At 38.7% G+C, this 27,355-nt stretch overlaps 1 protein-coding gene across 3 annotated transcripts in view; it reads right to left on the bottom strand.

Annotated features, from left to right (window-relative positions):
• Positions 1-27,355, bottom strand: part of LOC108719662 (dipeptidyl aminopeptidase-like protein 6) — a 757,132-nt gene that overhangs the window by 160,238 nt on the left and 569,539 nt on the right. For all 3 annotated transcript variants that reach the window (XM_041567354.1, XM_041567352.1, XM_041567353.1), the window contains exon 4: positions 3,427-3,521. In XM_041567354.1, the coding sequence (XP_041423288.1) occupies positions 3,427-3,521 (95 nt within the window). The remainder of the gene's footprint in view (positions 1-3,426; positions 3,522-27,355) is intronic.

Here is a 27,355-nt window from a genome sequence, read left to right as displayed (position 1 = left end):
GTTTTGCAAAAAATTTGCAACCAGATAAAATTCACTGAAATGCATTAAAGTCTAGGGATGATTTTTTTTTTTTTTTGATGAATAACATTTTTTTTGCCACACATTTTTTTTCCCATTAAAGTTTATGGGCATCATTACCTGGCTCATCCCTGTTTATGTTATTTTTGCACACATAGATAGATATTTCTGGAATCTAACCTGGATAGTGGTTTGCAAATATCAATTCTTTGACATTGGCCTTATAATATGCTTTTAGTCTTTCAGTTTTATTTTTGTAGCCTTTGAACTTAAATTACTATTAACACTTTGGCCTCATGTTCCTATACTTGTAGCCATTGGTCTCATGTTTCTTTGACTGTAGCCTTTAGTGTTATGTTTTTGTACTTAAAGCCTTTGGCCTCATGACTCTATAATTTTTCCTTTGGCCTTATGTCTCTATACATTTAGCCTTCATGTCTCTATACTATTAGCCTTTGACCTTCATGTCTCTATACTTTTAGGGGCTGATTCACTAACTTCGAGTGAAGCATTCGAAGTAAAAAAACTTCGAATTTCGAAGGTTTTTTTGGGCTACTTCGACCATCGAATGGGCTACTTCGACCTTCGACTACGACTTCGAATCGAAGGATTCGAAGTAAAAATCGTTCGACTATTCGACCATTCGATAGTCGAAGTACTGTCTCTTTAAAAAAAACTTCGACCCCCTAGTTCGGCAGATAAAAGCTACCGAAGTCAATGTTAGCCTATGGGGAAGGTCCCCATAGGCTTGCCTAAGTTTTTTTGATCGAAGGATATTCCTTCGATCGTTGGATTAAAATCCTTCGATTCGAAGGATTTCATCGTTCGATTGAAGGAATAATCCTTCGATCGTTCGATCGAATTTTCTGCGCTAAATCCTTCGACTTCGATATTCGAAGTCAAAGGATTTCAATTCCTAGTCGAATATCGAGGGTTAATTAACCCTCGATATTCGACCCATAGTGAATCAGCCCCTTAGCCTTTGGCCTTATGTCTCTATACTTTTACACTTTGTCCTTCATGTCTCTATACTTTAAGCCTTTGGCCTTATGGTTCTATGTCAACTATAAAACAGATTAACAGCAAAGACAAAGAAGAAGGTGCTAAGCCACAATTACAAATGGATTCAGTTATATCAGATCTCATCAATCTGATATATGGCTTTATGATATGGAAATATGATATATGTTTTAGTTAGTCAGAGTAAATTTCAAAATTACCTTTGTGATGGTAAAAGCTATGAAAGAAAGACTTATTCAGGTAAACTGTTTTCCATGCTGTCCATTATAAAACAAAAGTAATGTGTGGTATGTTGATCATTTTTGAAAATGCATCTTGGAAGTGAATATGTTGAAAAATGCTTTGTATAACACACCAACACAATCTCTGGAAATAGATCCCCTTTTGTACAAATAGACTATGCCTTCCCATTAAGGGTCTAAATTTAATTTTCATATTCACTGTGGGCATCACTGCTTTAGAAGGTCCTTTCTTCGGCTCATTAAGTTGAGTATGAGCATTGTTGCGTGTTATAAGGTTGCATACATTTTGTACAGAAAGACTTGTATGTGTTCTTACATCAGCATGTGATATTTACTGAATGAGAGCAGTGTGGGTGGAAAAGTGTTTTACCTTAATTTTGAAAGACTAATTTCTGGATTTTGTGGGGGTGTGTTTTCATGGGATTAGCACTTTAGATACTTTAAATTTGAGGTGGAAATTCTAAATGTCATACTTTTTAAAAAAAAAAAAAAAAAAAAAAAATAATAATTGTGTGCAAGTGATATTGAAGTAAGTTGTGACAGAGATAAGCTACAGTCAAAGCAACTTGTGAATTAAAACTTTGTCAAAATGTGTGCACTGTCTCTATATGGAAAGTATAACTTCTGGTGGCATGGTTTGAGAAGAGATTGAACATTGCTTACATGAAATTTACCCAATGACGATGGAGTCCAATATTTATGTATATTTTAGTTCTAGATTTGGAGAATAACTGTGTTTTGTATCCATGTCTGTACAGAATCCTACTAAAAAATTAGCTTCAATCCTACATCAAAAAGGAATTGTTGGGGGTGATTTGCATGCTACATTACCATCTATGTGATATGCTACAGAGACACAGGGGCTTTGTAATAAGAAACTCTTTACAATATGTTAAATATGTAACAAGGATGTTAACACAGGCCCTTCATTAGAGGTAAAACACTGTAGTTCTAGAATTTCTTTTAATCTTTACTACCCTGATATCACTTGGAGATCAGTCAATATTATGTCATTATCATAGAGGCTGAGTGCTTTCATGACAGCTCTTTTTCTGGCAAATCTAGTGGAGGCAGCTGCATGGACATTGGTGGGTTTAGGAGCTCATGGTCCCTAGAAAGTTTGCCCCTAGATCTATCTTGGTAGGTACTTGACTGTAATTGACATGTACACATCGGTGGGTTTATAAATGTCTGTTGCCTGGACATTCTTGGATCTTGGACTCTCGAATGTTTGCCCCCAGATCTATCTTGGTAGGTACTTGACTTTAAGGGGCCCATTTACTTAGCTTGAGTAAAGGAATAGAAGAAAAATTACTTCAAATTTTGAATGGTCGAATATGGCTACTTTGACCATCGAATGGGCTACTTTGACCTTCGACTGCGACTTCGACTTCGAATCGAACGATTCGAACTAAAAATCGTTCGACTATTCGACCATTCGATTGTCTCTTTAAAAAATACTTTGACCCCCTAGTTCGCCACCGAAAACCTACAGAGACCAATGTTAGCCTATGGGGAAGGCCCCATAGGCTTCCTAAGCATTTTCTGATCGAAGGAAAATCGTTCGATCGATGGATTAAAATCCTTCGAATCGTTCGATCGCAGGAATAGCGATAAATCCTTCGACTTCAATATTCGAAGTCGAAGGATTTACATTCGCAAGTCGAATATCGAGGGTTAATTAACCCTCGATATTCAACTCTATCTAAATCTGCCCCTAACTGTCATGTACACATTGGTGGGTTTAGGAGAAATGTATGTAGCCTGGACATTGCTGGACCCTCTCTAGAATATTTTCCCCCAGATCTATCTTGGCAGCAACTGTTGTGATCTACTCACAACAACATCAACATCCCTCGACATCACTCAACATTTGCTCTGTGAATTGTGGAGGCTAATGAATTTTTATTTTGCAGAAATGAAATATTTATAGTTTACAATCATCAAGCTGACATTTTCTACTAACTAATCTAAATGAGAATGGAGGTGGGTTATTGCTTCTGTCTGTTGTGCACAAATCAGCAGGACCTCTCTGGGTCTCTTGTGGACAATTAAGCAATAAACAATTATAATTTTACATAATAGCTTCCAGTTAGCCATTCATTCATGATTATAGCACAAAATATATTCCATGTCAAATACTTACAAATGTCTTGTTTTCTATTAGAAGCGTTGACTCATTCTGCTCCACATTCAGCTTCACCACATTACCTTGTTTGGTTCGAAATATTATGGTCTTATCTATAAAACAAATTAAAAATAAAGTTTAAAAAATGGAAAAACTTTATAGGTTGCTAAAGGCATCAATTGCTAATGCAATAACAGTGCAAGAGTATGTTGAGTATTCAGTTATAATCAGGCCATTTACCAATATCCTCACTTGATGAATGGTCATCTTAGACCAGGGGTCCCCAATCTTTTTTCACCCGTGAGCAACATTCAGATGTAAAAAGAGTTGGGGAGCAACACAAGCATGAAAAATGTTCCTAGGTGGTGCCATATAAGGGTTGTGATTGACTATTGGTAGCCCCTATGTGGACTGGCAGCCTACAGAAGCCTCTGTTTGGCAGTACACCTGTTTTTTATGCAACTAAAACTTGCCTCCAAGCCTGGAATTCAAAAATAATCACCTGCTTTGAGGTCACTGGGAGCAACATCCAAGGGGTTGGGGAGCAACATGTTGCTCACGAGCTACTGGTTGGGGAACACTGTCTTAGACTATTAACATAGTGAGTGCCTCTTTGATCATGTGATTGTCCTTCAGTAGGACTTTAATTATTTATTTTAGGTGGAAGATAAAGATAACAAAGAGGCTTTTTATGATTATTAGTTGAAGGGAGGGAAAATTTATCAAGGATCTAATTTCGAGTATATTCTAAAAACTCCCATAAATTCCCATAAACTCAAAATTCAAAAAAAAAAGACCAATCGAAATGTATTAAACCGTTAAAAGGGTATGGGATCCGGAAACCAGTTATCCAGAAAGTTCTGAAATATGGAAAGGTCATCTCCCATAGGCTCCATTGCAAACAAATAAACCAAGTGTTTAAAAGTATTTCCTTTTTCTGTAATAATAAAACAGTAGCCTGTACTTGATCCCAGCTAAGATATAATTAATCCTTATTGAAAGTAAAACCAACCTATTGGGTGTATTTAATGTTTAAATGATTTTCTAGTAGACTTAAGGTATGAATATCCAGAGTATGGAAAGATCCGTTATCCTCAAAACCCCAGGTCCCAAGCATTCTGGATAAGGTCCAATACCTGTATAGGCATCACCCTGCTATGACTGGAATCTATTTCATGATTTTACCACATCCATGTGGGATTGAAGCGTATTAGTATCACAGCCTGTTGGTGAAAGTATTTCAGAATTGCTTTGCTATCACTGTGTTGGTCTTGAGGTCAAGATCTGAACTTTCTTGCTTCAGAAGTCATGAAAACCAGAAAGGAACAAACACACAATAAGGCAATACAGTCAACGTCTTTGTAATCATTCAAGCAATTTCCTTAAGTAAAACAATATCACACTTTACTACTCTATCCATATACACATATAGATATACACCTGTTTTTTATGCAACCAAAACTTGTCTCCAAACCAGGAATACAAAAATAAACACCTGCTGTGAGGCCACTGGGAGCAACATCCAAGGGGCTGGTGAGGGACGTGTCGCTCATGAGCCACTGGTTGGGGAAAGAAGAAGTTTTCGTACAGCACCAATCAATTTAAAATGCCTTTATTGGTACATTTTATGGCAAACAGCCTGGTCTGCGACGTTTCAGGCCTTCGGGCCTTTTATCAAGCTCCACTGGTTGGGGAATACTGGTCTAGTCCAGCCCAGTCTAGTCCAGCTTTACACCACTATCTGCCACTGTCTTCTCCATACGTCATTTATTCAAAATGTATGTATGACTTTACTACACTATATACTCCTGCAGTCATTTAAGCCAACAATTCCCCTGAGTTTCTCTTTGACCATATCTTCTTCCAAGGCCAAATTATATCACCCAACACTCTCTTAACCTTTTTGCAGTATTTAAACTATCGTTTCAAATGCTGTAGGAATTCGCCCCAAACCCCTCATTCTTTCCAAAAAAATGCCAACCTCCATTCCCTTTCATTCTTGTTTTTCTTCCTCCATATTACTCTGCCCATCACTCTTTCTCTTCCATCTGCTTTCTCTTGTTCCTCTTTAATTTTCACTTTTTCCCATTCTGTAAGTAAACTGTGAGCCTCCCATCCTTTCCTTCCAGTGGAACAGTAGTGCATTCTACTAAACTGTAAAGTCAATTGAGGTGATGATAAATGTTTCGCGGCTGTGTCTATTTCCTGCACTAGACAACATTTTATATGCATTAACTGAAAACAATAACTCCTTAATAGCCAAGCCAATAGTAAAACTGTACAGGCAACCAGAAACTATTTTGTTTTTTCATAAACACTTTGCATAATTGCTCAATCACAGTCTGTCAACTCATTACTGACTACTTAACGCTGACAATGTAATTGCTCTCATTCAACTCATCTTTAAATCATTAGTTAAACAAATTGTTCCAATGCAATTAAATGTATAAAAATAGTCCAATGTTCACCTAAGAAGCTTTCAAGAGAAATTAGATTGTTTTCTTTTTTCATAATTATTACCTGGAAAACATTAAGGGTTAATAGTCCTTAAAAGAGGTGCTTACTAGTGTCCCATCATAATTTGGAAGAATCAGCAGAAAATATTTTGCAGGGGCAGCAAGAAATATTAACATTGGGATCCCAGACTGAAAGGGGCCCCTTCAGGACATTTTCTAAATAAAATTATAAATCACCTATTTATACACTGAATAATTAATGTATATGGTAGCACTTAGCAAAGGCCAGTCTAACATGAGGCAATTCAGCTTCTGGATGTTAAACATTCCTCCAATAGCTTGCAGCATGCTGAAGTATACTGGAGCTGCAAGACCCATGAAATCTGTTCCCTACAAATCTACTTAAAGTCTTCAGAGCTACATTTCATCATCATGTGACTTAGGGATACTCTAGAGCAGGGGCCACCAACCTTTTTTTTTTTTTTTTTTTTTTTTTTTGGAGTCACATTCAAATGTAAAAAGTATTGGTGAGCCACCCATGCATGAAAGTGGGTTACGGACTGCAACAGAATATTTAACAGCTATATGAAGCCTGCCATCCTTCAAAAAGCTCTGTTTGGCAGTATGTCTGTGTCTGCATGCCTAAACTTGCATCCAACCAGAAATGTAAAAATTAGAACCTACCTGAGTCCACTAGGAGTAATGTAAAAGGGGGTTATGAGCAACATGTTACATGTGAGCCACTGGTTGGGGATCTTTATTGTTGAATAAATCTTATTTCTTCAAGGTGAAGCATATATTGCATAGCTAATGCTGCTTAATCCTCACTAATTTGAAATACAAAGTATTTGAGATCCCCCATTATATAACAACATTCTCAGTAGTCTTACATGGGTAAATATGGAGTTTACAAGCTGAAATTTAAAGTAAGACTCCAACACGAGCTGACACCATGTTTTTAGAAACACTACTCTAAAGCCCAGGAACCCATAGGCATCACTAAGTTTTGGGCCTGCAATCAACTTTATAGAGTTTGCTGTTTATGAACTTTGACCTCGCATATGGGCTGGTGGATTTGACTTCTGCAGAGTAGAGCTGGGCTTTTGGAATGTTTGGCAAGTTAGACATGTATCTAATCTGCCTCATATGCAGAAACAGCTATACAGCCACAAACGACCACACAATGGCCCTTTTTCGGTAAACTACCAAACTAGTATTCTATGTGAATGAGCAGACTCATGATTGCACTAGAGCAGTGATTCCCAATCAGAAGCTCATGAGCAATATGTTGCTTACCAAACTCTGGGATGTTGCTCCCAGTGGCCTCAAAGGAGGTGCTTATTTTTGAATTCCTGGCTTGGAAGCAAGTTTTGGTTGCATAAAAAAACTGTCAAAGAGAGTCTCCTGTAAGTTGTCAGTCCATACAGCGTCTATCAAATGGCCTATGACAACCCTTATTTTGCACCAGCAAGGATAATTTCTTCACATTTATGTTGCTCCCCAACTCTTTTTTACATCTGTGGCTCACGGCTAAAAAAAGTTTGAGATCCTCCGCAATAGAGAATAGTTGGCCATATTGTTTTGAGCCAACAAAATAGTTAAACTGTATGAAATAGAACTAGAGTTTCCGGAAACTTCTCCCACAGTATTGCATCCAGTTGATTATATTCACATAATAGATTTTCAAAGACTTTGCTGGAAAAGATTGCACTCTACTTTCACAAAATGTATTAAAAATGCATTCAGTATTCCAAAGCAAAAAAAATATATTTAATTCCAAAATATAGGAAGGATTTGCAAAAAACAATCATGAGAAATCCTGGCACGGAATTCCTCACTGTGTCATTATATAGAAGTATAACTTGTTTGGAACTCTTCAGATAAAACCTTCTGGGAACATGGCACTCAACGCAGCCTTCAGATGCAAGATCAATTTGCTGTCAAAGTAAACATACAACTAGCCATTTAGATGATAGTCAATTTATGGACTCACCAAGATAGAACATACTTGCAAGAGTAGATAAGTAGACAAGTTAAAAGTAAGAATGATTTTTTTGTTTCCAATTTTTCAGACGGCTCATATGGACATGCTAGAATGATGAAAACCAAACCAAGCTATTGTTGAGTTTGCTTTGAAAAGCTGTCTGTCACGAAACCACTCTGATGCAAATATTTTGTAGGCAAATTTAATACAGAAGAAAAACAGAAATCTTTTCCTCATAATGAATTCTGTCTGTCGAGCTACGGCATTTCCATAGTCAGCTCTAGCTGTCACCATCTCCAATAAAGGTCATCTTTGAATATCAATTTATATATCTGCCTTCCTGTGCGGTTTAGTGTAAATGATGCTGAAAATTGTAACTTTGATGCATAAATTTGCTTTCCATCATCTGAAGGGTAGTGTGCACTTTCAGCTCTCACTATTTCCATCTCCTGGGAAATGGCAGAAAACGTTGTATATTAGGTAAGTGTTTGGTCTGATAAAATAGTAATTATGTTGTAGACACTAATTATGTTGATGAATGTTTTTCTAATTGTTTAGTCATCATGTATAAAAAAATGCAATGTAAGCTATAGAAATATATGTTATACAGGGTGTATTTTTAATTTTGATATCCAAGGGCCTGACAACAAGGGTTGGAACCATTATCAATGAAAAAAATTGTATTTTAACCCTGGATGCAGAAGTTCAAGAGCAGAGATGTCTATCACTAGGGATGTAGCGAACCGCCGAGTATGTGTTCGCGAACGCCGTTCGCGAACACTGGCAAAAAATGCGAACAGTTCGCGAACTTCGAACATCCGAAAATCGTTCGAATCGAACGATCGAAGGATTTTAATCGTTCGATCGAACGATTTTCGTTCGAATCGAACGAAAATCGTTCGATTTTAGCGATCGAATGGTCGAATGGTCGAACGATTTTGACGCAAACGCCTATTGGCGAACGTCGCGCGACGTTCGCGAACTTGCGGCGGACGCGAACAGTCGAAGTTCGCGCGAACTAGTTCGCCCGCGAACAGTTCTCTACATCCCTATCTATCACAAGTTTTACATGAGAATAATAAAAGTTATTATAGCTGGAGAACCAGATTTTCACATCCACTGTAGAGGGAGAAACTCCTTTTCAACATACATTATGGATGCATTATGGACCCATATGGATCATAGTCTAGTCAAATGTATATCAGGAATGTGCTCCTGGTCATTTAAGAAACATATCTGTAAAGATTATGTAGGACACCTCTACAAGAGCAAGCTATAAGAAGGTACAGGTATGGGATCCGTTATCTGGAAACTCATTATCCAGAAAGCTCCAAATTACAAAAGGCCATCTCCCATAGACACCATTACAATCAAATAATCTGAATTTTTTAAAATTATTTCCTTTTTCTCTGTAATAATAAAACAGTAGCCTGCACTTGATCCCAACTAAGATATAATTAATCCTTATTGGAAGCCAATCCAGCCTATTGGGTTTATGTAATGTTTACATATTTCTAGTAGACTTGAGGTATGAAGATCCAAATTACAGAAATATCCCTTATCGGGAAAACCCCAGGTCCCAAGCATTCTGGATAACAAGTCCCATACTGTAGCACATGAGAAATGGAAGAGCATCTACTTTTCAGGATGGAGATTTCTTGGGGTGAAAAATATCTGCCCTGCTGAATTTGATGTTGGATAATGTGAGTGTGGGTTAGATCAGAGCAGAATAAAGTGAACCCCCATTCATGTAAAGGAAGGTGAATATCTATTGCAATAGATACATAAGCTGCAAGAGGCCAGTTACTGAGAAGCTCATTTCTCCAATAAGAAGAGCTAGAGAGGCTAGTTTCCAGCATAGTAGAGACTCAACTGTGTAGCTTATCCGTATAATGTGTAACCCTTGAAGAGAGCTGGAATGGCCCTGTGCCATAAACAAAGGCACTACAGGCTAGTGTTTGAATATGGAATACTAATATACAGTCCCCCAAACTTTGTTATTTACTTGTTAAGAACCAGACACACCCAATCATTTTTGTGCGTATAAAGTTTAACGTCTACACCTTCTCTTATGTAAGAGACCAGAATTAGTGTATCGGTTTGGATCATCTAATTTGAAGTGGTGATATGGTGCACTAAATACTAATCTCAAATATTTTTAGTCCTTATTAGCAAGATCCTTGTAAATATATCTCAATGACTTTTAGGCTTCCTCTATAAAACACTGTAGTATCCCCCTACCATCGTTCTATCCCCTTCACACAAATAACTGAGATTTAATTCAGCAGAACACTGCAGATATACAGTGTAGCTGAAGTTGTAAGGTAGCATCAAAATAACATTTATTTAATCTGACATGCCATCATCTGCTCTTATGTTTATCAATGCATAAAGCTTACCTGGCAGACTTTAAAAATCACTTGTCACATGAATATGTTTTAATGAATGGTTAGGAAAGCTTACACTACCACAGCTATTTCTCGTTTTTTGCATCAAAGCAGCTTCAGGATCACGAAACAATCATAGAATACTACAGTCTTCTGCTCTACATGTGTTCCTGAAAGTCTTCTTCACCTCCAGCACCCGCCAATGGTCATTGTCAATTGAAATAGCAAAAAACAAAATCACCCGATAACTGTATACAGTGGTTAAAAGTTGTATAGCTACTGTGTAGTCCATAGCCCTTTGAGTATCTATAGTAGGTACAGAAGAATGAAGAAGACTGAAGAAGTGGTTGGTGTGGAAGTTGGCGCCTACTGCCCTAAGCATGCAACATGAGCATGAAGGTCAAAAGTCAATTAATAAAAAAATGAAGGTCTTGTGATGTTCTCTGCAAAAGAGGCAAATGGAAGGAGATTGTACAACCGGGGCACCCACTGCCTTTCTATTGTTCCTTTTCATTTCAATGCACTGCCTGACGTTGTCCAAATGACCTGCCTGATCCCTAGACCAACTAATATCCACACTATATGCAATGCTTACATGCACAGATCATTTTTTTGTATGATTTAATCTATGCGTGTATTGGGAATTAAATATAATTTTACAAGCAGAGCAACCTCTCAAGACCTTTTTGTTTTTGGAAATTCTTTTTCAGCACTAAATGCAAGTTGCAAAAGTGCTCAGAAGAGCAATCCAACCAATTTTACATTCTTTTTTCCATAGGTTCACATTTTCTTTAATAACTATAATTTCTATTTTGCTATAATAATATATTTATATAGTTGATAATATATTCATAATTATATTTCCCATTTTCCCATTGTGAACAATTTTGATCTAGTCCCTTTAGATTCCTTCTTTGCACATTTCCAAACTTACATGAACAGGGTTTCCTTATAACTATTCTTGAGCGCCCTTGATAACAGCACCCTTTAAACTGCTTTAGCTAAAATAAGAAATAATATTCTTAAATACAAATAGGCCCAGAAGCACCAAGAATATAAAGGTAAATGCAACCTATGCACTAATGGATACTTATCTACATTTGCAAATTTGTCTATGAAAATGCATAGGAACAGCAACAAGAAAATCCTTAGATTTGATTTATTTGGAGCATTTTGTCAAACTTATGATCACTATCCTATGCCTTTAAAAGAATTAGAAACTTACAGATTTGGAATAACACTGAAAACATGAAATATATCCTTGGAGGGAGCCCTAAAAACCACAGCTTGTGCATCACAAGGGATACTTGACTTTGCTATGACTTTCAGGGACTTTTAGAAGGTTAACTGGCCATTTTACAATTTGCTTAATTTATTTAGTAAATCTGGCATTAATATGCAAATTGCCTCTGATGTAGCTATCAGGAGACTATTTAGCATTTCCATCTCTCCGTGACCTGAATGGACTGTGCCATAATGACCAGATAAAGAAACTAGAAGCTTGTGTTTCTGGCACAGAACAATGAACGGGGGGAGAAAACCAGCCGTGAGTTGTCACCAATGTGTATGAAACCTTGGCCAGTTTAGATTAGCCACTGGCTAAATGAGCCCTTAGGAGTCACCTGTCTCCAAAGCAGTGCAGGTTAACAATGGTCATAGGGACTAATGACAGCACACAACCCATTAACTCATCTTCTTTTTCTTATGCTTCTCTATCCAACAAGAAATGTCCATACACCCCTGTTAATAATTATACAATTGTGATTGGGGTCCAGTAACAGATAACCCATTCGATTTGGTACAGTATATGCTACCATACAAGGGCAAAGTGATTTTTTTTGACCCAGGCATCTGGAGTCACTAACTTATTTGTACCCCTAGAAGTAGCCTGAGGATTCAGGATTATATACATCAGGCTCTTCCACCTTGAGCTAGAAACTCATAACTGCTAATCGTTAAATACCAGGTACCATTTCTGCTCATATTAAAACTACCTTGGTGCTGAATTATTACATAAAAAAAATCTGCGGACAGCACATAATGTACAAAAGAGAAGGAACTTCCCTCTCTACTTTCATTTGCTTTTATATGTGCTATTGTTTCAGTGTTACAGAACTACCAGTGTTTAAGATTGCCTGGCCTTTCATCAATACCGTAGTTCCAAAGAGCTTACATTATTGACTTTTCCACTTAATGACTACTATCCTACAAGCCTGTTTTTGTCTTGCTGTGTCCAGGCTTTTTAGGTGGATTGTAAGAGAGTTAAAATGGACAGATTAAAGTCAGTGTTACCCATATGATGGATAATTTGATCATTTTTGCAATGTGCATGGTTCTTCCAACAAGGCAATCTTTGCACATCATAAACCAATGGAAGAGAAATCCAAATATGAGGAAGGGCCTATGTTCATACAAACTGAGACTGCCCAGAGTATGGCCCTAAGGTACAAGCATCAGTAGAAAGCCAAAGAAGAATTGAACTTCAACAACTGAAGAGTCACAGGCTGGAAAAGATTAATTAATATCTACCAACTGACCCTACCCACTGCTCATTGGTGCTGAATTATCTGCAGAGCCTTTGCAATTTGCCCCAATTTGGACTCCATAAAGACCTTATATGGGGCCTTTGTGTCCTAGAGATTTGTTGCTGATTTTTTTTTTTATATATCTGTTTTTATTAGAGTTGTCATTTTAGTTACAGAAACTGTAATACACTCTTTCTGAATTTTTCATATTGTACACAGATCAAATACAAAAAGTTAACATAAAAGGAAAATTAGAAATGAAAAGACTGTTGTGTTCACATTTGTACATACAAACATAATAAACTTACAACTTAAAATCAAACTTGTTGCCCATTTTAATTGACCTTAATCAAGTTCTGTCAATGTTTTTTATTATATAGCCCTGACCTACTATCTTTGTGAGACCCAATTTAGTCATAACCTTACAACCAATTAAATAAAAATGATCTAAGGACATCCACCCTATGCTGAAAGAGAAGATAAACTAAGACCCAAACTGATGGCCCAAGGTGCTCAAAGTTGCCATATTTGTATAAATTTGCTATGAGTCCCTGATCAAAAAGAGTTAAATTTTTGAACTATCATTACAGCTGTATCCGTGCTTTTAATTTTGTTATTGAAAGTTGTCGAGTCTTCCACAATTTGGCAATTAGTTGTTTGGCTGCTGTGAAAATAAATGTGATTAATTTTCTAGAATTACTATTAATATTGGGTATCCAGTTGTTAAATAAAGCTATCCATTGGTCATTCCGAATATTAATCTGAGTAATAGAGTCAATTATTGCAAAAACTCTTGACCAAAATCTCTGTACTAAAGGGCATTGCCACCATATTTGGGCCATCATTCCTTCTCCTCCACAATTGCTAAGGACAAACTGAGGATTGAGATGGAAACATTTTATGTAGGCGCGAGGGAGTTAAGTACCATCAGGTAAGAAGTTTCAACTTGACCTAAATTAATGGAACATTTACTTGTTCCTTCCCACATCTTCTCCCACGCTTTTGGGTCTAAAGTTTGCCGTAATTCCTGCACCCCGGTTTTTATATATGATGGAGGAGTTTCGTTAGTTTGTAAAATTAAAGCTTGGTACAGAGTGGAGATTAGGCCTTTAGAGTGGAGATGTTTCATACATATAGTCTCTAGTTCAGAACTATCAGGACTATCAGGAAGATTCAATTTAATATTTATTGAGTGTAGATTATGCTGAACTTGTAGAAATCGAAATTTTTCAGTAATAGGAGGAAGAAATTGACTTTCAAATGCTTCCCAAGTTATTTTACCAGTCGGGTGATCTTTAATATAGTTTATATGGTTTGAGCGCCACCATTTGAAAGGAGTAAATTCTAATCCAGGTGGGAATTCTGGATTACCCCACAATGGGGTAGCTGGTTTAGGAGGGGAAACCAGTTTAGTAGAATGTTTGATAGAGTCCCAAATAGATAATAAATGCTTCATAAATTCTGACATTCCTTTTGGACGAAGTTCCACTTTAATCCAAGGGAGAGCTGCAGGAGTGACAGGGTGAATCCTAGAGATTTGTTTTAAACAAACTGGGCAGCCACAAAACTCAAGTATCAGTCAATATACATTGACTTTCTAAATGCTCATACATTATATAGGGATGTTTTATGAGACTATGAGACTAAGGATCAGATCTCCCTGCATAAAAAGCTGCTCCCTGTCCAGAGGTCAGAACTTTGTTGTCCTGGGGCTGGTGAACCTGTGTCCTTGTATTGCAGCCAAATGATACAGCTACACTTCATTAGGCCCTTGAGGTAAGTAGGAAGTTGACTTTTCAAGTATGCTTTTAATCTGTATCTGTGGTGTAGTAGGAATGAATTCACAGTTGCAAGTGAGAGATAATAAAATGCACATCTGACTAGAGAGGGGGAATAACATTCTGTACATGCAGAATTCCCTGGGAACCCCCCTGATTTCTATAGATTCTGTTCTCAAGCTAGCTTTGGTCTCTAGTACCCTGGCCTTGAGAGCAGAGCCATCTGCTTGGTTGTAAGAGCAGTTCTTTGTTTTTCTGTGCTGTGAAGCGATATCTCTATGCTCTCCACCTTTAATTCCTTTTTTACAAGTCTATAAAAACGTGGCTTGTGTCAAATAAATGTATTTTTTTCCAGAGTGGATGCACCATTACTGGCTAATCTTATGACCCAATGCTTGCTATATTATGGGTAGTGATGGGCGAATTTGCGAAACGGCGAAAAATTCGCAAAACGGCGCTGGCGTCTCGTTTTTGATGCCGACGCCTGTTTTTGATGGCGATGCCCGTTTTTTTACGCCGGCGCCCGTTTTTGACGCCGGCGTCCGTTTTGGCGGAAATTTTTTTTGAGGCCGGCGAATTTTTTCGGGCGATTTTTTTCGGGCGTTTCGCGAATTTATTCGCTGGCGGCAAATCTCACAAATTCACCGCAAATTCGCGCCTGGTGAATAAATTCGCCCATCACTAATTATGGGTACTGCCAACTGGCCAGTAAAAATAATGCTTAATACCAATGTTATTAATAGGGGAAAACACTGAAAATATAGAAAGGCTGTTTTTTTTTCCTTTACAGAAAAGAGAACATTTAATGGGTTCTCCCCTTAGCACTGTACTGGCAGTTTGGCCAGGAGGGGAAGAGTGTTCTTTGCCTTTTCTACCTCCTTACAGAGGGGAGGGTGGCTGGATGGCTACCTATTCCCAATCTGGAAAAAACTCTTTGCCCTATGGATGCTGTAAAAGGGTTTCAATTGTTATATTTAATTTCTTTCAAGAGTTTATTCTGCATTGAGATCACAGCAAATGGTGCATTTTTGCACCATCAAATCAAGTTTCTAGTGGGAGCGAGGCCTCCAAGTCATGGTCCACGTCTTATAATATTCTGATTTAATCCTCAGTCATCAGTGTCATTACTTACATTTTCAAATTATTATTATGCTCAGCTCTATCTCTTCTGATTCCTATTGCACATACAAATAAATTTGAAGCAAATGATTATCATTCACCATTGACTGCAATGTTCCCACACATGGGGATGGCTGATGTACCTGCCGCTCGGTGAAGGAATTCACTTACAGGGCACCGGATCTCAGCCATATGGTTGTGTTGCATTGCCAGGTGAGAAGAACTAAGATCATCTCCCCGCAGTCTTTTCTATCAATACAGTATATCATCTCAAATTGGGAGTATGCAGGGCTGCCTTTAAACTAATAAAGCAATTGGCATTCACTAAATTAAAGTACTGTATTTGGAGTGTACCATGATTGATGCAACTACAACATTAATATACAGCCTATATTATTATACTGATTAAGGGCAGAGACACACGCTCAGATTCGGGGAGATTATGCAGTAATATGAGATTTTCTTTAAGAACAGGGAAATGAGTCGGACAAAAAGCCTCAGATGAATAGGAAAATATGATTATCATTTAAAGCATAATCACTGTGGCACTCTGAGGTCAAGACTAGTGATAGGCGAATTTATTCGGCAGGTGCGAATTCCTGGCGAATTTGCGCGATTCGCCGCCAGCGAATAAATTTGTGAAAAGCCCGCGAACATTCGCGGCAAAAATTCGCCGGCGTGAATTTTTTTTTTCGAAAAAACGTTTCGCAAATTTTACGCCGTTTCGCGAATTTCGCTAATTATTCGGCGAAACGGCGCAAATTCGCCCATCACTACTCAAGACCTTTATTTGATTTCAAACTACAATGTTTACTGGACTGGTACAGTCACAGCAGATCTCCCCTGAAGGGAATAATGTATGATGTATGTAATGGGTAGCAATATCATTATGTATCAGCCTGTAAGACTGTAAATAGAGGAGCTTATGAGCAGAGAAATTCCGCCGTGCAAACGGCAACGTTTCCAAGCGTAGGAGGAAATTTCAAGATAAATCAAGAAGTGGCTGGACATTCCAGATTAGTTTATAATTACTCCTCTCTGCTATGGAGAGTAGTGAGTATTAATCTGAACTCTCGGCTAATCTCCCCGAATTGCAGCGTGTGTCTCTGCTTTAAACAGAGTGCTCTGCCAAGTACTTTTACAAAAAACCGTGGCAGCATAGGTATTCCCCTGTACTAAGCACAATTCAGCAGGAACAGTCCCCTAAATTTGCTCATAGTCTGGACAGTACAGGTATGGAAGCACTATGTTACTGTGTATTATCCACACAGCTCAGAATTACAGGAAGATCATCTCCCATAGAATTCATTATACTTAAAAAAACCAAATGTGATGCTAAAACAGTACCTTGTAATTGATCCCAACTTAGGTATACTCAATCCTTACAAGAGGCGAAACAATCTGATTGGGTTTATTTAACATTTAAATTTTAACATTTTTTTTAGCAGACTTAAGGTATAGAGATTCAAACCCCTTATCCGGAAAGCCCGAGGTCCCAAGCATTCTGGATAACAGGTCCCATACAAGGAGGAACAGCCCCCTTAGTTTTCTCATCATTGTTACAAGAGCTACCAATGAAACTGTGGCACAATTCTGTAGGAACAGCCTCCTAAATGTAATCATAACCTATAAAGATATCATAAACTTACATCCATGCCAGCGCTGTTCTGTATGGCATTTTAAGTTTTGTTTCAGTTGCGGGAAAAAGTTTGCTAAGTCTCTTATAATTAAAGTGACTTTTTATAAAGCTGTGTGACTAATTGGCGCGTCATCACTTTAAGATGCCTTTGCCTAAAAAGATGATGCAAACTGTCAGGACTGTGAAAATCTATCTAAGCTAAGCTACTCCCCCGAGGACCGAATTCATAACTGTATGTTAATGTAATTATAATCACAAATATTTCTTATATGCTACGGAGGGTTATGAGTCACGTTGTGTGTGTGTATTATGCCGATCCTATAACTGCTGCTGTGCCTAAGCCCTAACTGCACACATCTGCCATACGATAAAGGATCATTTCATTCCTCTCTCATAAACATTAGCGTGAAATATCATTTGAATTCCAAAAGAAAAAACACTGTCATTAAGGGTTTTTCTTTAATGCATGAATGCCTTGTTGGATGCAGTATAAACACTGCTGTGAACGAAGACTTCATGGATTCCTTAGGCTTTTGTTCTATGGAGGCACCAAATAGAGTCCTGCAGTGGGTCAGGTAGGAAAGCAGGTACTTTGCAGGATGAGGGTAGGATTTTTGGGTTTGGGTAGAGGTGCGGGTCTGTGGGTCGGGTTGTGGGTCTCATATATTTTTTTATCTTATGTTATATTGTCTATATTTTACTCCTTTTAAAATGTTATAAAATGTTTTTCTGTCTCCTCCCACTTCCGATGATATCACTTCTGGTTCGCAACAACAGCACTTCCTGTTTAATGGTGGTCAGCTGGTTGCAGATCGCGTTGCCTATTCAGTTGCAGATCATGTCGGGTAGCGGATCCCAGCTGGGTAAATATGCACATTGCGGTATAGGTCGTAGGTTGCGGGTTTGGGTCTGAAAAATTGGTTCCGCACAGGACTCTAGCACCAAACATACGTACAGGTGGGCTTCAATAAAATCCCTCTTTCTATACATTGAAAAGCTTAATATATATCTAAACACTATAGATACTATAGATCAGCAATGTCCCATGAACTCCATGTAGCCTCTCAATGTTCATCTCCATCCCCCATGCCCACAAGAAAGACTTTGTCTGCTACCTGGTTTTATATATTGCTCAGAAATATATTTTTCATGCCTATAACATAATCATTCACACAACCCACCTGGCTGCACACTGGATACACACAAATGCCAAAAGTATACCTGCTGTAAGGATTTTCTTTTATGAGTATTATATGGATTATTGTCAACATGAAGTTTGATTTGTAGTTCACATGAATAGGTTGGGGCCAGGAGTATAACATATTGTTGATGATCATAGTTTCAGATACTTAGGGGACTATGTAATCAAGAACATTGACCTGTCATGGCAGAGCTTTCATCAGGAGTTGGAGCAACTGTCCATTTCTCCTATAGGATTCCAAATAAACATAGCAAGTTCAGTGTTGGATCAGGCCTCTTAGAGCCCAAAATAATTGTGACACTGAGGGCCCACTGTTACAGGATGTGACGTTGAGAGTGTGCACACAGAGAGGGAGGTGGACATCAGGAGGGGGTTGCATGGAGGGCACTTGCTGTTGCAGCCCTGGTGGGCCCCACTGCTCTAGTCCAATACTGTATGAGAAAAAGAAAAAAGAAGCCATTCATAGAAATTGTCCTTGGCTAAAGCCCACTGAGTCACATGACTGGGGCAGCTGGGAAATTGACAAAATGTCTAGCCCCATGTCAGATTTCAAAATTGAATATAAAAAATTCTGTTTGCTCTTTTGAGAAATGGATTTCAGTGCAGAATTCTGCTGGAGCAGCACTATTAACTGACTCATTTTGGAAAAAAAAATTTTTCCCATGACAGTATCCCTTTAAGGTCCAATTGTAGAAGGAATATTCAAGTATTTAACTGCAGCGATCAACAGTTTGGCCGGAACCAATTGCCCCACAGCTAAAGGGTCTGATATTGTGCACGGTTTGGGCTTTCAAATGACCTTTCTCTTTGGGTCAATAGACCTTCTACTGGACTATATTCAGCATCTGCCAGTGCCTCTTGCACAAGTCAAGAAGTATCATCAGCAGTTGAAATAATTAGCATGGGTAAATTAAACCAAATCCAACTATATCACAGAATAGTCTGTTGAAAGGAGCCTTCGGGGAGCCATGAGTGTCCTTATTGGCAGTATGTCAGAATCAGCCAAACTGCTCAATCAAACCCAGGCATGGTTCCCCAGTCTGTTCTTGAATAATACAATATGTGCCGTTATGTTGCTGTATTTACAGATAATTCTGTGAATCCCTGTCCTACTGGAGACAAATCTCTGACGGACAGCCAAAGATCTGCCTTTAGCATTGCACTTAATGAAGCCAATATTGCTAAGTGCCTCGAAGCTTTAGAACTGAAATGTGAGCACGGAAGGAGGTCAGTTTTGGGCTCCGTTTATTCAATCTGCACAAAGCAAATTAAACAAATAATCTTAAATCTCTTCCTTTCTCTCTTTTTTTTCTTCTTCAGATTCATAACTTTCCAATCCCATTTATTAATTTATTTCGCCACGAATCTGCGAGGCATAAATCTGCTTGCCAACAGATAAAGCATGAGCAGCAATATCACTCGGCTAATACTTCACCCACGAGCTGTTTGCGAGGTTACGGAGTGCAATATTAATAGGATTTTAACAATGAACAATTACTGTATAATTGTGCCAAATAAAAACAACACACACATTATTGGCTAATGCAGATGGAATATGCTGCTCATATCATTTCTCTTCCTCTTGTGGAAAGAGCAAAGCGGAAAATGATGGATCGTTTGGTATTTCTGTTTCATCACTTCGGTTCCCGGCACCGTTTCCAGCGATCCAAACCCAAAAGCGAGCATATACATGTTTATCCATTCCATAAATAGGTATTCTGATGGGAGAACACAACCGCAGTGTCCTAGATTGTTCCCATTCTGGCCAAATGGGATTACTAGGTGCTGCTGATAAAAATATTTAGCAGAAACACATTTGCACAACTAAGGTGCTAAGTTTATCACAAGCAGACGTTAAAGGGCATGTAAAGGCAATAAAATAAAATCCCATTTTTACTTTAGTTAATGAAAAAGAAATATATCTCCAATATACTTTAATTAAAAGATGTGTATTGTTTTTATAAGAAACCTGATTGTATGCAGTGAAATTCTCCCTTCATTTACTGCTGTGGATAGGAATTGTCAGACGGTCCCTAACTGCTGAGCAGGGAAACAATCATACTTATGAACAGCAGGGCGAGCCCCCGACTTACTTCCCAGCCATGCAGAACTCAAGCAGCTTTGTTTATGACGATCCCTAAGCAGCCCAGACCAGACTGAGCATGTGCACAGTCTTAGTCTTGCAAAGATGTTTAACAAAGTTACAAGATGGTGACCCCCTGTAGCCAACTTTGAAAGCATAAATCATTTGTTTGATTAGGCTTGTGGTGCAGTAAGTTCATGTTTATATTTAGTATACAAAATACAGCATTTCTAGCCTTATTCTATTTTAGACTTTACATGCCCTTTAATTAGTCTACTCCGTATTAGAATATGAAAGCAAATATCTGATTGGTTGCAAAGCCAGTACATCAGCAAATACTCTATTATACCTTAATAAAAATGGCAAGTACTGCACCATTATCTGTTACTGGAAAACAAATGTACAATATTTTTTTTTATTATAGGCACTTGCTCTTCTTGAATTCTGTATAGTAACAATCAATGCCAATTCCTTTCTTCTATTGCCAAGTTTGGCACAGTTGCAACAGTTTCAACTATTGACACTTGGAAGCCATGGAGCTACTGTCACCTTCGACCCAGGCAGTAGCTCCCACATCTGGACATGATTTTTTGGAGCAAGTGTGAAATGACACATCAGTAGGAACTCTAGGACGCCCAGGCATCAATACATGCTTTTACACACAATGCCAATTTGCAGGACGACTACATTCATCTCTGCATCTGCATCTCTGGGATTTTCTGCCAGGTATCAATTGGGAAAACCCATGCGGCGGGCGCCAAACACTGCCCAATAAACTTCCAACTTGGGGGCAGATTTACTAAAGGGGGAAGTGGCCATCTCTAGCAAAACTTTGCCAGAAATCTCATCGCCTTACAACAGGCGTAGAGACTGTCGCTAGAGTAGTTTTGTGCCCTATCGCCAGGCGAACTTTCACTCAGGAGAACAATCGTTACTCCGCAAATTCACTAAAGTGCAAATTTTACAGAACGTTACCCCTTTCCCCAGAGTTTCCTTCATTGGGTTATACCTAGTGAACTTATAAGATGAAGCTACATCCTCCTCCATCTTATGTCAGTGACATCATATCCTGTATGCTGGAAAGTCATACAAGTTTTAAAAAACGCTGGTGTTTTTAAAAAAAAGTGGTAACAAATTTACTCCTGGCAAAGTGGCACGAAGTGTGGCGGAGCATTCGCTGGCGAAAATTTGCCCTTTAGTGTAAAACTTTTGGATGCACATCATCCGTTTTTTACTAGAGATGAGCAGGTTTTCAGTTAATAAAAATGGCCACAGATTGCAATGTATTGTGCGCTGAAAAATGAGTGCAGAAAAACTGAGAAAAACAAAAACACAATTTGGCAATTTCTTTGGTGAAGCAAAATGGGACATATTACTACTTTTTACCCAAAATGCAGTATTTTTCCAAGAATCCCTAAAATTGTTCCCTTAGTGGGTTGTGTCAATAGCCAACTAGTGCCAAGTAAAATGGGTGCTAATGTCATTATTAAATGTGCATGCCAGATGTGATGCCATTGCAACACAAACACAAGGGGGAAAACATGCAACACAACTTGCATATTATTCACCAAAATGAAAGCTTAATGTGCATGTGCTTCATGCACATGTTGCGGTGGCAGCTACCTAGCTACTAATTGCACTGGAATTTTACACTACAATACTGCATATTGGGTACAAATAAGGTGATAGTGATTGTGCAATTAAAATTTTCCCTGCAATAATCATCTAACAAACAATATCCCGATGTGAAATGTGCTTTTTAATGTTTTCTGTTCATGACTTACATTACCCCCAAAAATACCATAATCATTTCAATATTCCCTCATCCCTATTTAACTTCAAGCTGTACATTATAAACAGACATTAACAGGCTCCTGTAGGCGTAGGTCGACTCAAAAGCAAAAGCTTGATTATGAGTGATTGAATTCCGAAGGATTTGCTGATTACTTCCAACTGTCCTTTAAGCGGTAATTGTTGATGGCCCATCGTTTAACTCAGCTTGAGCTGTTTGCTGTGATTACTTTGGTCTAGGATCATCTCCCCAAAAATCAAAGGGCAGCCGTTTATTCCAGGCTAATTAAAGAGGGCTTCAGAGTTTTAGTCATTTCTAAACAAAAAGTTCCTAGTTATAACGTCCATGCTTCTAGCTTTTCCCGGCATCTCCAGAATCTGTCACCCCCTATACAATGTACTGACCTTTTGAGCAAAAGCCGTGGGTAGTGGGGGGGGGGGGGAGGGTGATCCAATCACAGATCAACCTGACCTCTCTGTTGCACTTTGTATGTTAGGTGCAAGAGAATGATGAGTTTTGGACCTCTAGAAGTGTCCTATAATTGTTGACTGCTCCAGGGCCAACAGTAATTTCTAACGGGAAGACAGCACATGCACTACACTAGTAAACTGCACCTAGATGGTTCCACATATTGTTAAACTAGGGTTGAGTAATGTGGTGGCTTTTAGAGAAGGTCGCCCTAAATGCTAAAAGGAAATGCATGGTGTTTGCATGCCCCAAGAGATACAATATGAGAAGAAATGGATCCAAGAAGTGCATAATAGCAACTTTTGTCATGGATGCCCAATTTTTACTGAACTACAAGTTTGATCACCTTGTGATATCATTTATCTGGCTATGGTAGTTATCGTTGACCACCATGTGTTGGGCCACAGGCTGGTTATCCTTTTATACACAGTAAATAATGAAACAATGTAAAGATAATGTCATGGCGCCTTCCACTCAAATGGTAGTGGTCTCATGACTCCTTTAAAGCCACCAACTTTTCTATTGGACCTTTTCCACTTTCAGAGAAAGACAGTTGAGTTTAGATGTATTTGGCCTGTGCTTGTCCTTGAAGTATGGGAAGTAGTCTAATGGGTTCCAATCAAAAGTTCTTGGAAACAGTGTTCCTTACTGATGCAGATGGAGCAAACTTTTGGAAGACATTTAACGTTGATGGGTCACCATGTCCCTCTACTAAATAAAAACATTATGCCTTTGTTGAAATGAAAGATGTGACAGATTGTGCAGTGTGTGGTCCACAGGTGCCATGAGAACCCACCAACTTGCACTAATCATGTTTTATTAAGATGACTCCGCAAGTGTGCTTTACATTGTAAGAAATAAATTAAAAGCCTGGAATGAAGGTATCGTTAACTCAATGCTAAAGAGTATCCTTTCCGAATGATAAAATATGTAGCCTTTCATCTCTGTTTTAATTTAACACCGTCCGCAGCAAGCTACTGATTGGTTATGCAGACGCTGTTTCTGATTAGTAAACAGGAGACGATTATTTTGCTAATTAGTTACATTGTTTTAAAACATAATGTTACTTGTCATGCATATGCAATCCCTTTCGTTCCCCAGAGAACACAATTTCTACAGAATTTACCTACTTGTGTTTGTGTCTCAGCCAATTTATGAGCTGCAGTCAAATCGAATAAAGAAGCACTAATCACAAATTTACACAAATAGACGCTTATCACAGATCCATGCACGCGTCAGGCCCCTGCTATGAAGGTTCCAAGCTTATTGCTTCCTGGTCTGTTCCAGTGCCATGTTTTGGTGTAAGGGAGAAACTAGAAGGCTCATATAACATTTACATATTATTTTTTATGATAATTCCAATTGTACCTGAAGTCATGTTTCTACTTCTGCCTAGTTGCCTTCTTGACAAATCTAAAGCTGTTCATTTGTAAAGCGGAAGTTTTGGGTTGAATCAAAAGGACCTTGACTTGACCTAAAGGAAAATACTGTCAATGCAAAGGTAATGCCATTAAAATGCCATTACTATTCATGTCTAAATTACAGATGTAATAAAATTACCTGTGCGGCGGGGACGCCCACCGCATGGATGCTCCGGCGCCATCTTTGATTCCTAGGGCGCGCCTCTTAAAGGTATTGGCATGCTGGCGTGATTGTGCCAGCACGCATTGACGCACGTTTTGGCGCGAACTTTGACTGTATTTAAGGCCCATTCTGACCCCCAGCCAGTGCCCGTGATAGAACTTGGTTTCTAGTGGTTCCTGAGCCTTGTGCATCTGATCCTGTATCTGTTTGTCCTGATTATCCAGTTTTGACTCCTGCTTGTTCCCTGACTATTCTGCATTCTGTATCCTGACCCTTGCCTGCCTACGACAACTCTTCCAGCTTAACCCCTTGATTGACTACCCTGTTTGACCCTTGCCTGCCTGACGTTTCTGATATCCGCCTGCCTCGACCCAGCCTGTCTGACCATCCTTCTGCCTAACCCTTTTGTACCGTGACCTTTGGCCCAAAAGACTTTGCTAACAGCTGTGCCCCTTTGCCAGCCAGAACATCTCGCCTTGCACCCCTCGTTAAGTCCAGGTGGCACCCAAGTAAGCTGAGGGCTCCTCCCGAAGCCCAACGGTGGTCACACTACTGGTGAAACCGAGCCGAGACCAACTGTGACACAGAAATTAGTCCACAAAAATATGGTAAAATTCCTTTTACCAAATAGCCACCCAAGGGCTGCCCCCTATAAAGCTGCCTCCTAAGGCAAAGACCCTAGAGTCCATATGTGGTAATTATGACCCAAAGAGCCCCCTTTATGTAAAATGCAAGTTGTTCTAGGGATTCAATCACTCCCAGCATGACAAGACAGTGTCAAGAACTGTATGATGTTTGATTCGTTTGGTGTAATTCATAAGGAGATCCTTGGAATTACTATTAGACTGAAAATGGCAGTAATTCCATAGCTCCCCAGAATTCCTGCATGCCATTTCAAAAAATTAACAACAGGCACATTGGTCTTTGTGAATAGTATTTATGCACTGAGTTTTGTAACCATTTAAGTTCTTTAGCTTAGGCCCACACATACGGATCTCGGCCTGCAGAGAAACACAGATTACCTCCACTCAGATGCAGGCAGACATGGCAGATTTTGGTGCCAAAATGCAAGGTTCTGTATTACGCGTCTGCACCCAGAAACATAACCTCTGCTCGGATGAAGGCAAATGCAAGTGCATAATGCAGAGGCTTGGCCTTTGTTCTTCCGCAGTCTGTATGGTGAGGCCCTAGCATTTCTTTCACTAATATTACTGAAATTAGCCTCTAGGACTCAGATTTATTATTTTCAAAGAGCTTGCTCAACTATGTCCATCCATGCCCGGAATCCACTCTCAGAAAGCCACAACTTTTTTCGTTTTATTTATGGTTTTATTGCTACTCTCATGGGATAGCATTTTGTATGTGGGGGAGTCATAAACCTCCCAAATACCACAAACGGGGATGGGGTGCATTACTAAAATGAGAATCAAAGGGAAACTAGCACTGCTTCTCTGTCGCAGACAAAAACTGTAGTTTTTTATAGATGCTTGGTAAAGTTATTGGGAAAGGCATCGGTGTAATTTTCACGTGAATACCATCTTGAGTTTGAATACAGCATTTGAAATCATTTTTAAAAATACCTAAAAGCTATCATTTTTCAATAATGTAAAGAAACATTCCCTTTAGGGAAGACTAAAAAGATTAGTCTTAAACTGCAGCTGTCTCAAGTCTAAAAAACATGTATTACCATGACATTCAGTAAGTGGGACATAAAGCAATTTCCCACAGATTTGACTTTGGCGTGTCACTAAGGAAACAGTGATGTCATTATTATGCTCTCCTGAAGGAGCGGTTGGCTGCCATATTGATGATGTATGAAAGCAGAGTAACCATGTATCACAGCATGATAACTCAAGTAATGGCATTAGCTCTCCAAGAGACAAATGTAACACATCAAGATAACGCAATTGCAAGTATCTGAGTATCTACAAAGGCAATAGTCTTAACTTTTATAGAAAGTATGCAGTAAAATAGAAATTCAAAACTTGAGGCTTATGCTTCATTCTAATTTGTTGATCTGAATACTCTTCAAACACCACTGTTGCATTTTAGATTTAAACCCCAAAAGTCCAAAAATCCCTCAAGCAGACTCTCAGATAGCTTTGACCCTAAACGTGTGTCAATAACGTCAAGTTGTGATTTCAACGCAATGCTCATGAGCACTTCTATGTACTAAATGAAAAATAAAGGACAAAAACTGGCAAAAGAGAACTGGGAATTGCTTTGGGATGGCCTGTGGTTTGTCCTTTCTTTAATATTGGTGAGCAAAAAGAAGGTGGATAGAGTGTACAAACTCCATGAATATTTCTAAATGACAAAGAGCAACATCTTCTATCCATGAATCTACATGTAAGGCCAGATAGCATACAACCTTGCCTTTCAGCTTTTCACAGTAAATAATTGTCTTGTGCTGGCTATTAGAGGTACCCCTCATCTTAAGCTGACAAGCTTGGGTGGATATGGTTAAAAGAATTCAGATAAAAAAAATGATACTTCTTTGAAGGCCACTAGAACCCAAGACTGTCTTGAGAGCATGGAGGTCATGCACAAGGAAGCACTCAGGGTTACATTTATATTGCAATATATGAATAGCAGCTGGTGGTGGTGTTATAGCTCATCTATCTGATCTAATTAAGAAAAATATATGGAATGTTGGAGAGAATATTCTATGTAGGAAACATAATAAATGGGCATTTTAAACTGTCTGACTGGGAATAAAACTCACATTGTAAGTGTTAGCTCATGAAAGGAAAGTAAACAGAGTGAATGAGCGACAGAGGATGTTATCTCACCCGTTGAAAGAGAAATGGGTCAGGGAGGTCTAATTAAATGCAGAGAGACTGAGAAAAGAGATGCCAGATTTGGGCAGCAAAAGACCATTTATGTGGGACGAGCTAATGAAATAATGAAAAAGAAAACTATTCAAATAAA

The sequence above is a fragment of the Xenopus laevis genome, chromosome 6S, assembly GCF_017654675.1.
Source record: "Xenopus laevis strain J_2021 chromosome 6S, Xenopus_laevis_v10.1, whole genome shotgun sequence".
Classification (NCBI taxonomy): domain Eukaryota; kingdom Metazoa; phylum Chordata; class Amphibia; order Anura; family Pipidae; genus Xenopus; species Xenopus laevis.
This window is presented reverse-complemented; position numbering and strand designations above follow the sequence as displayed.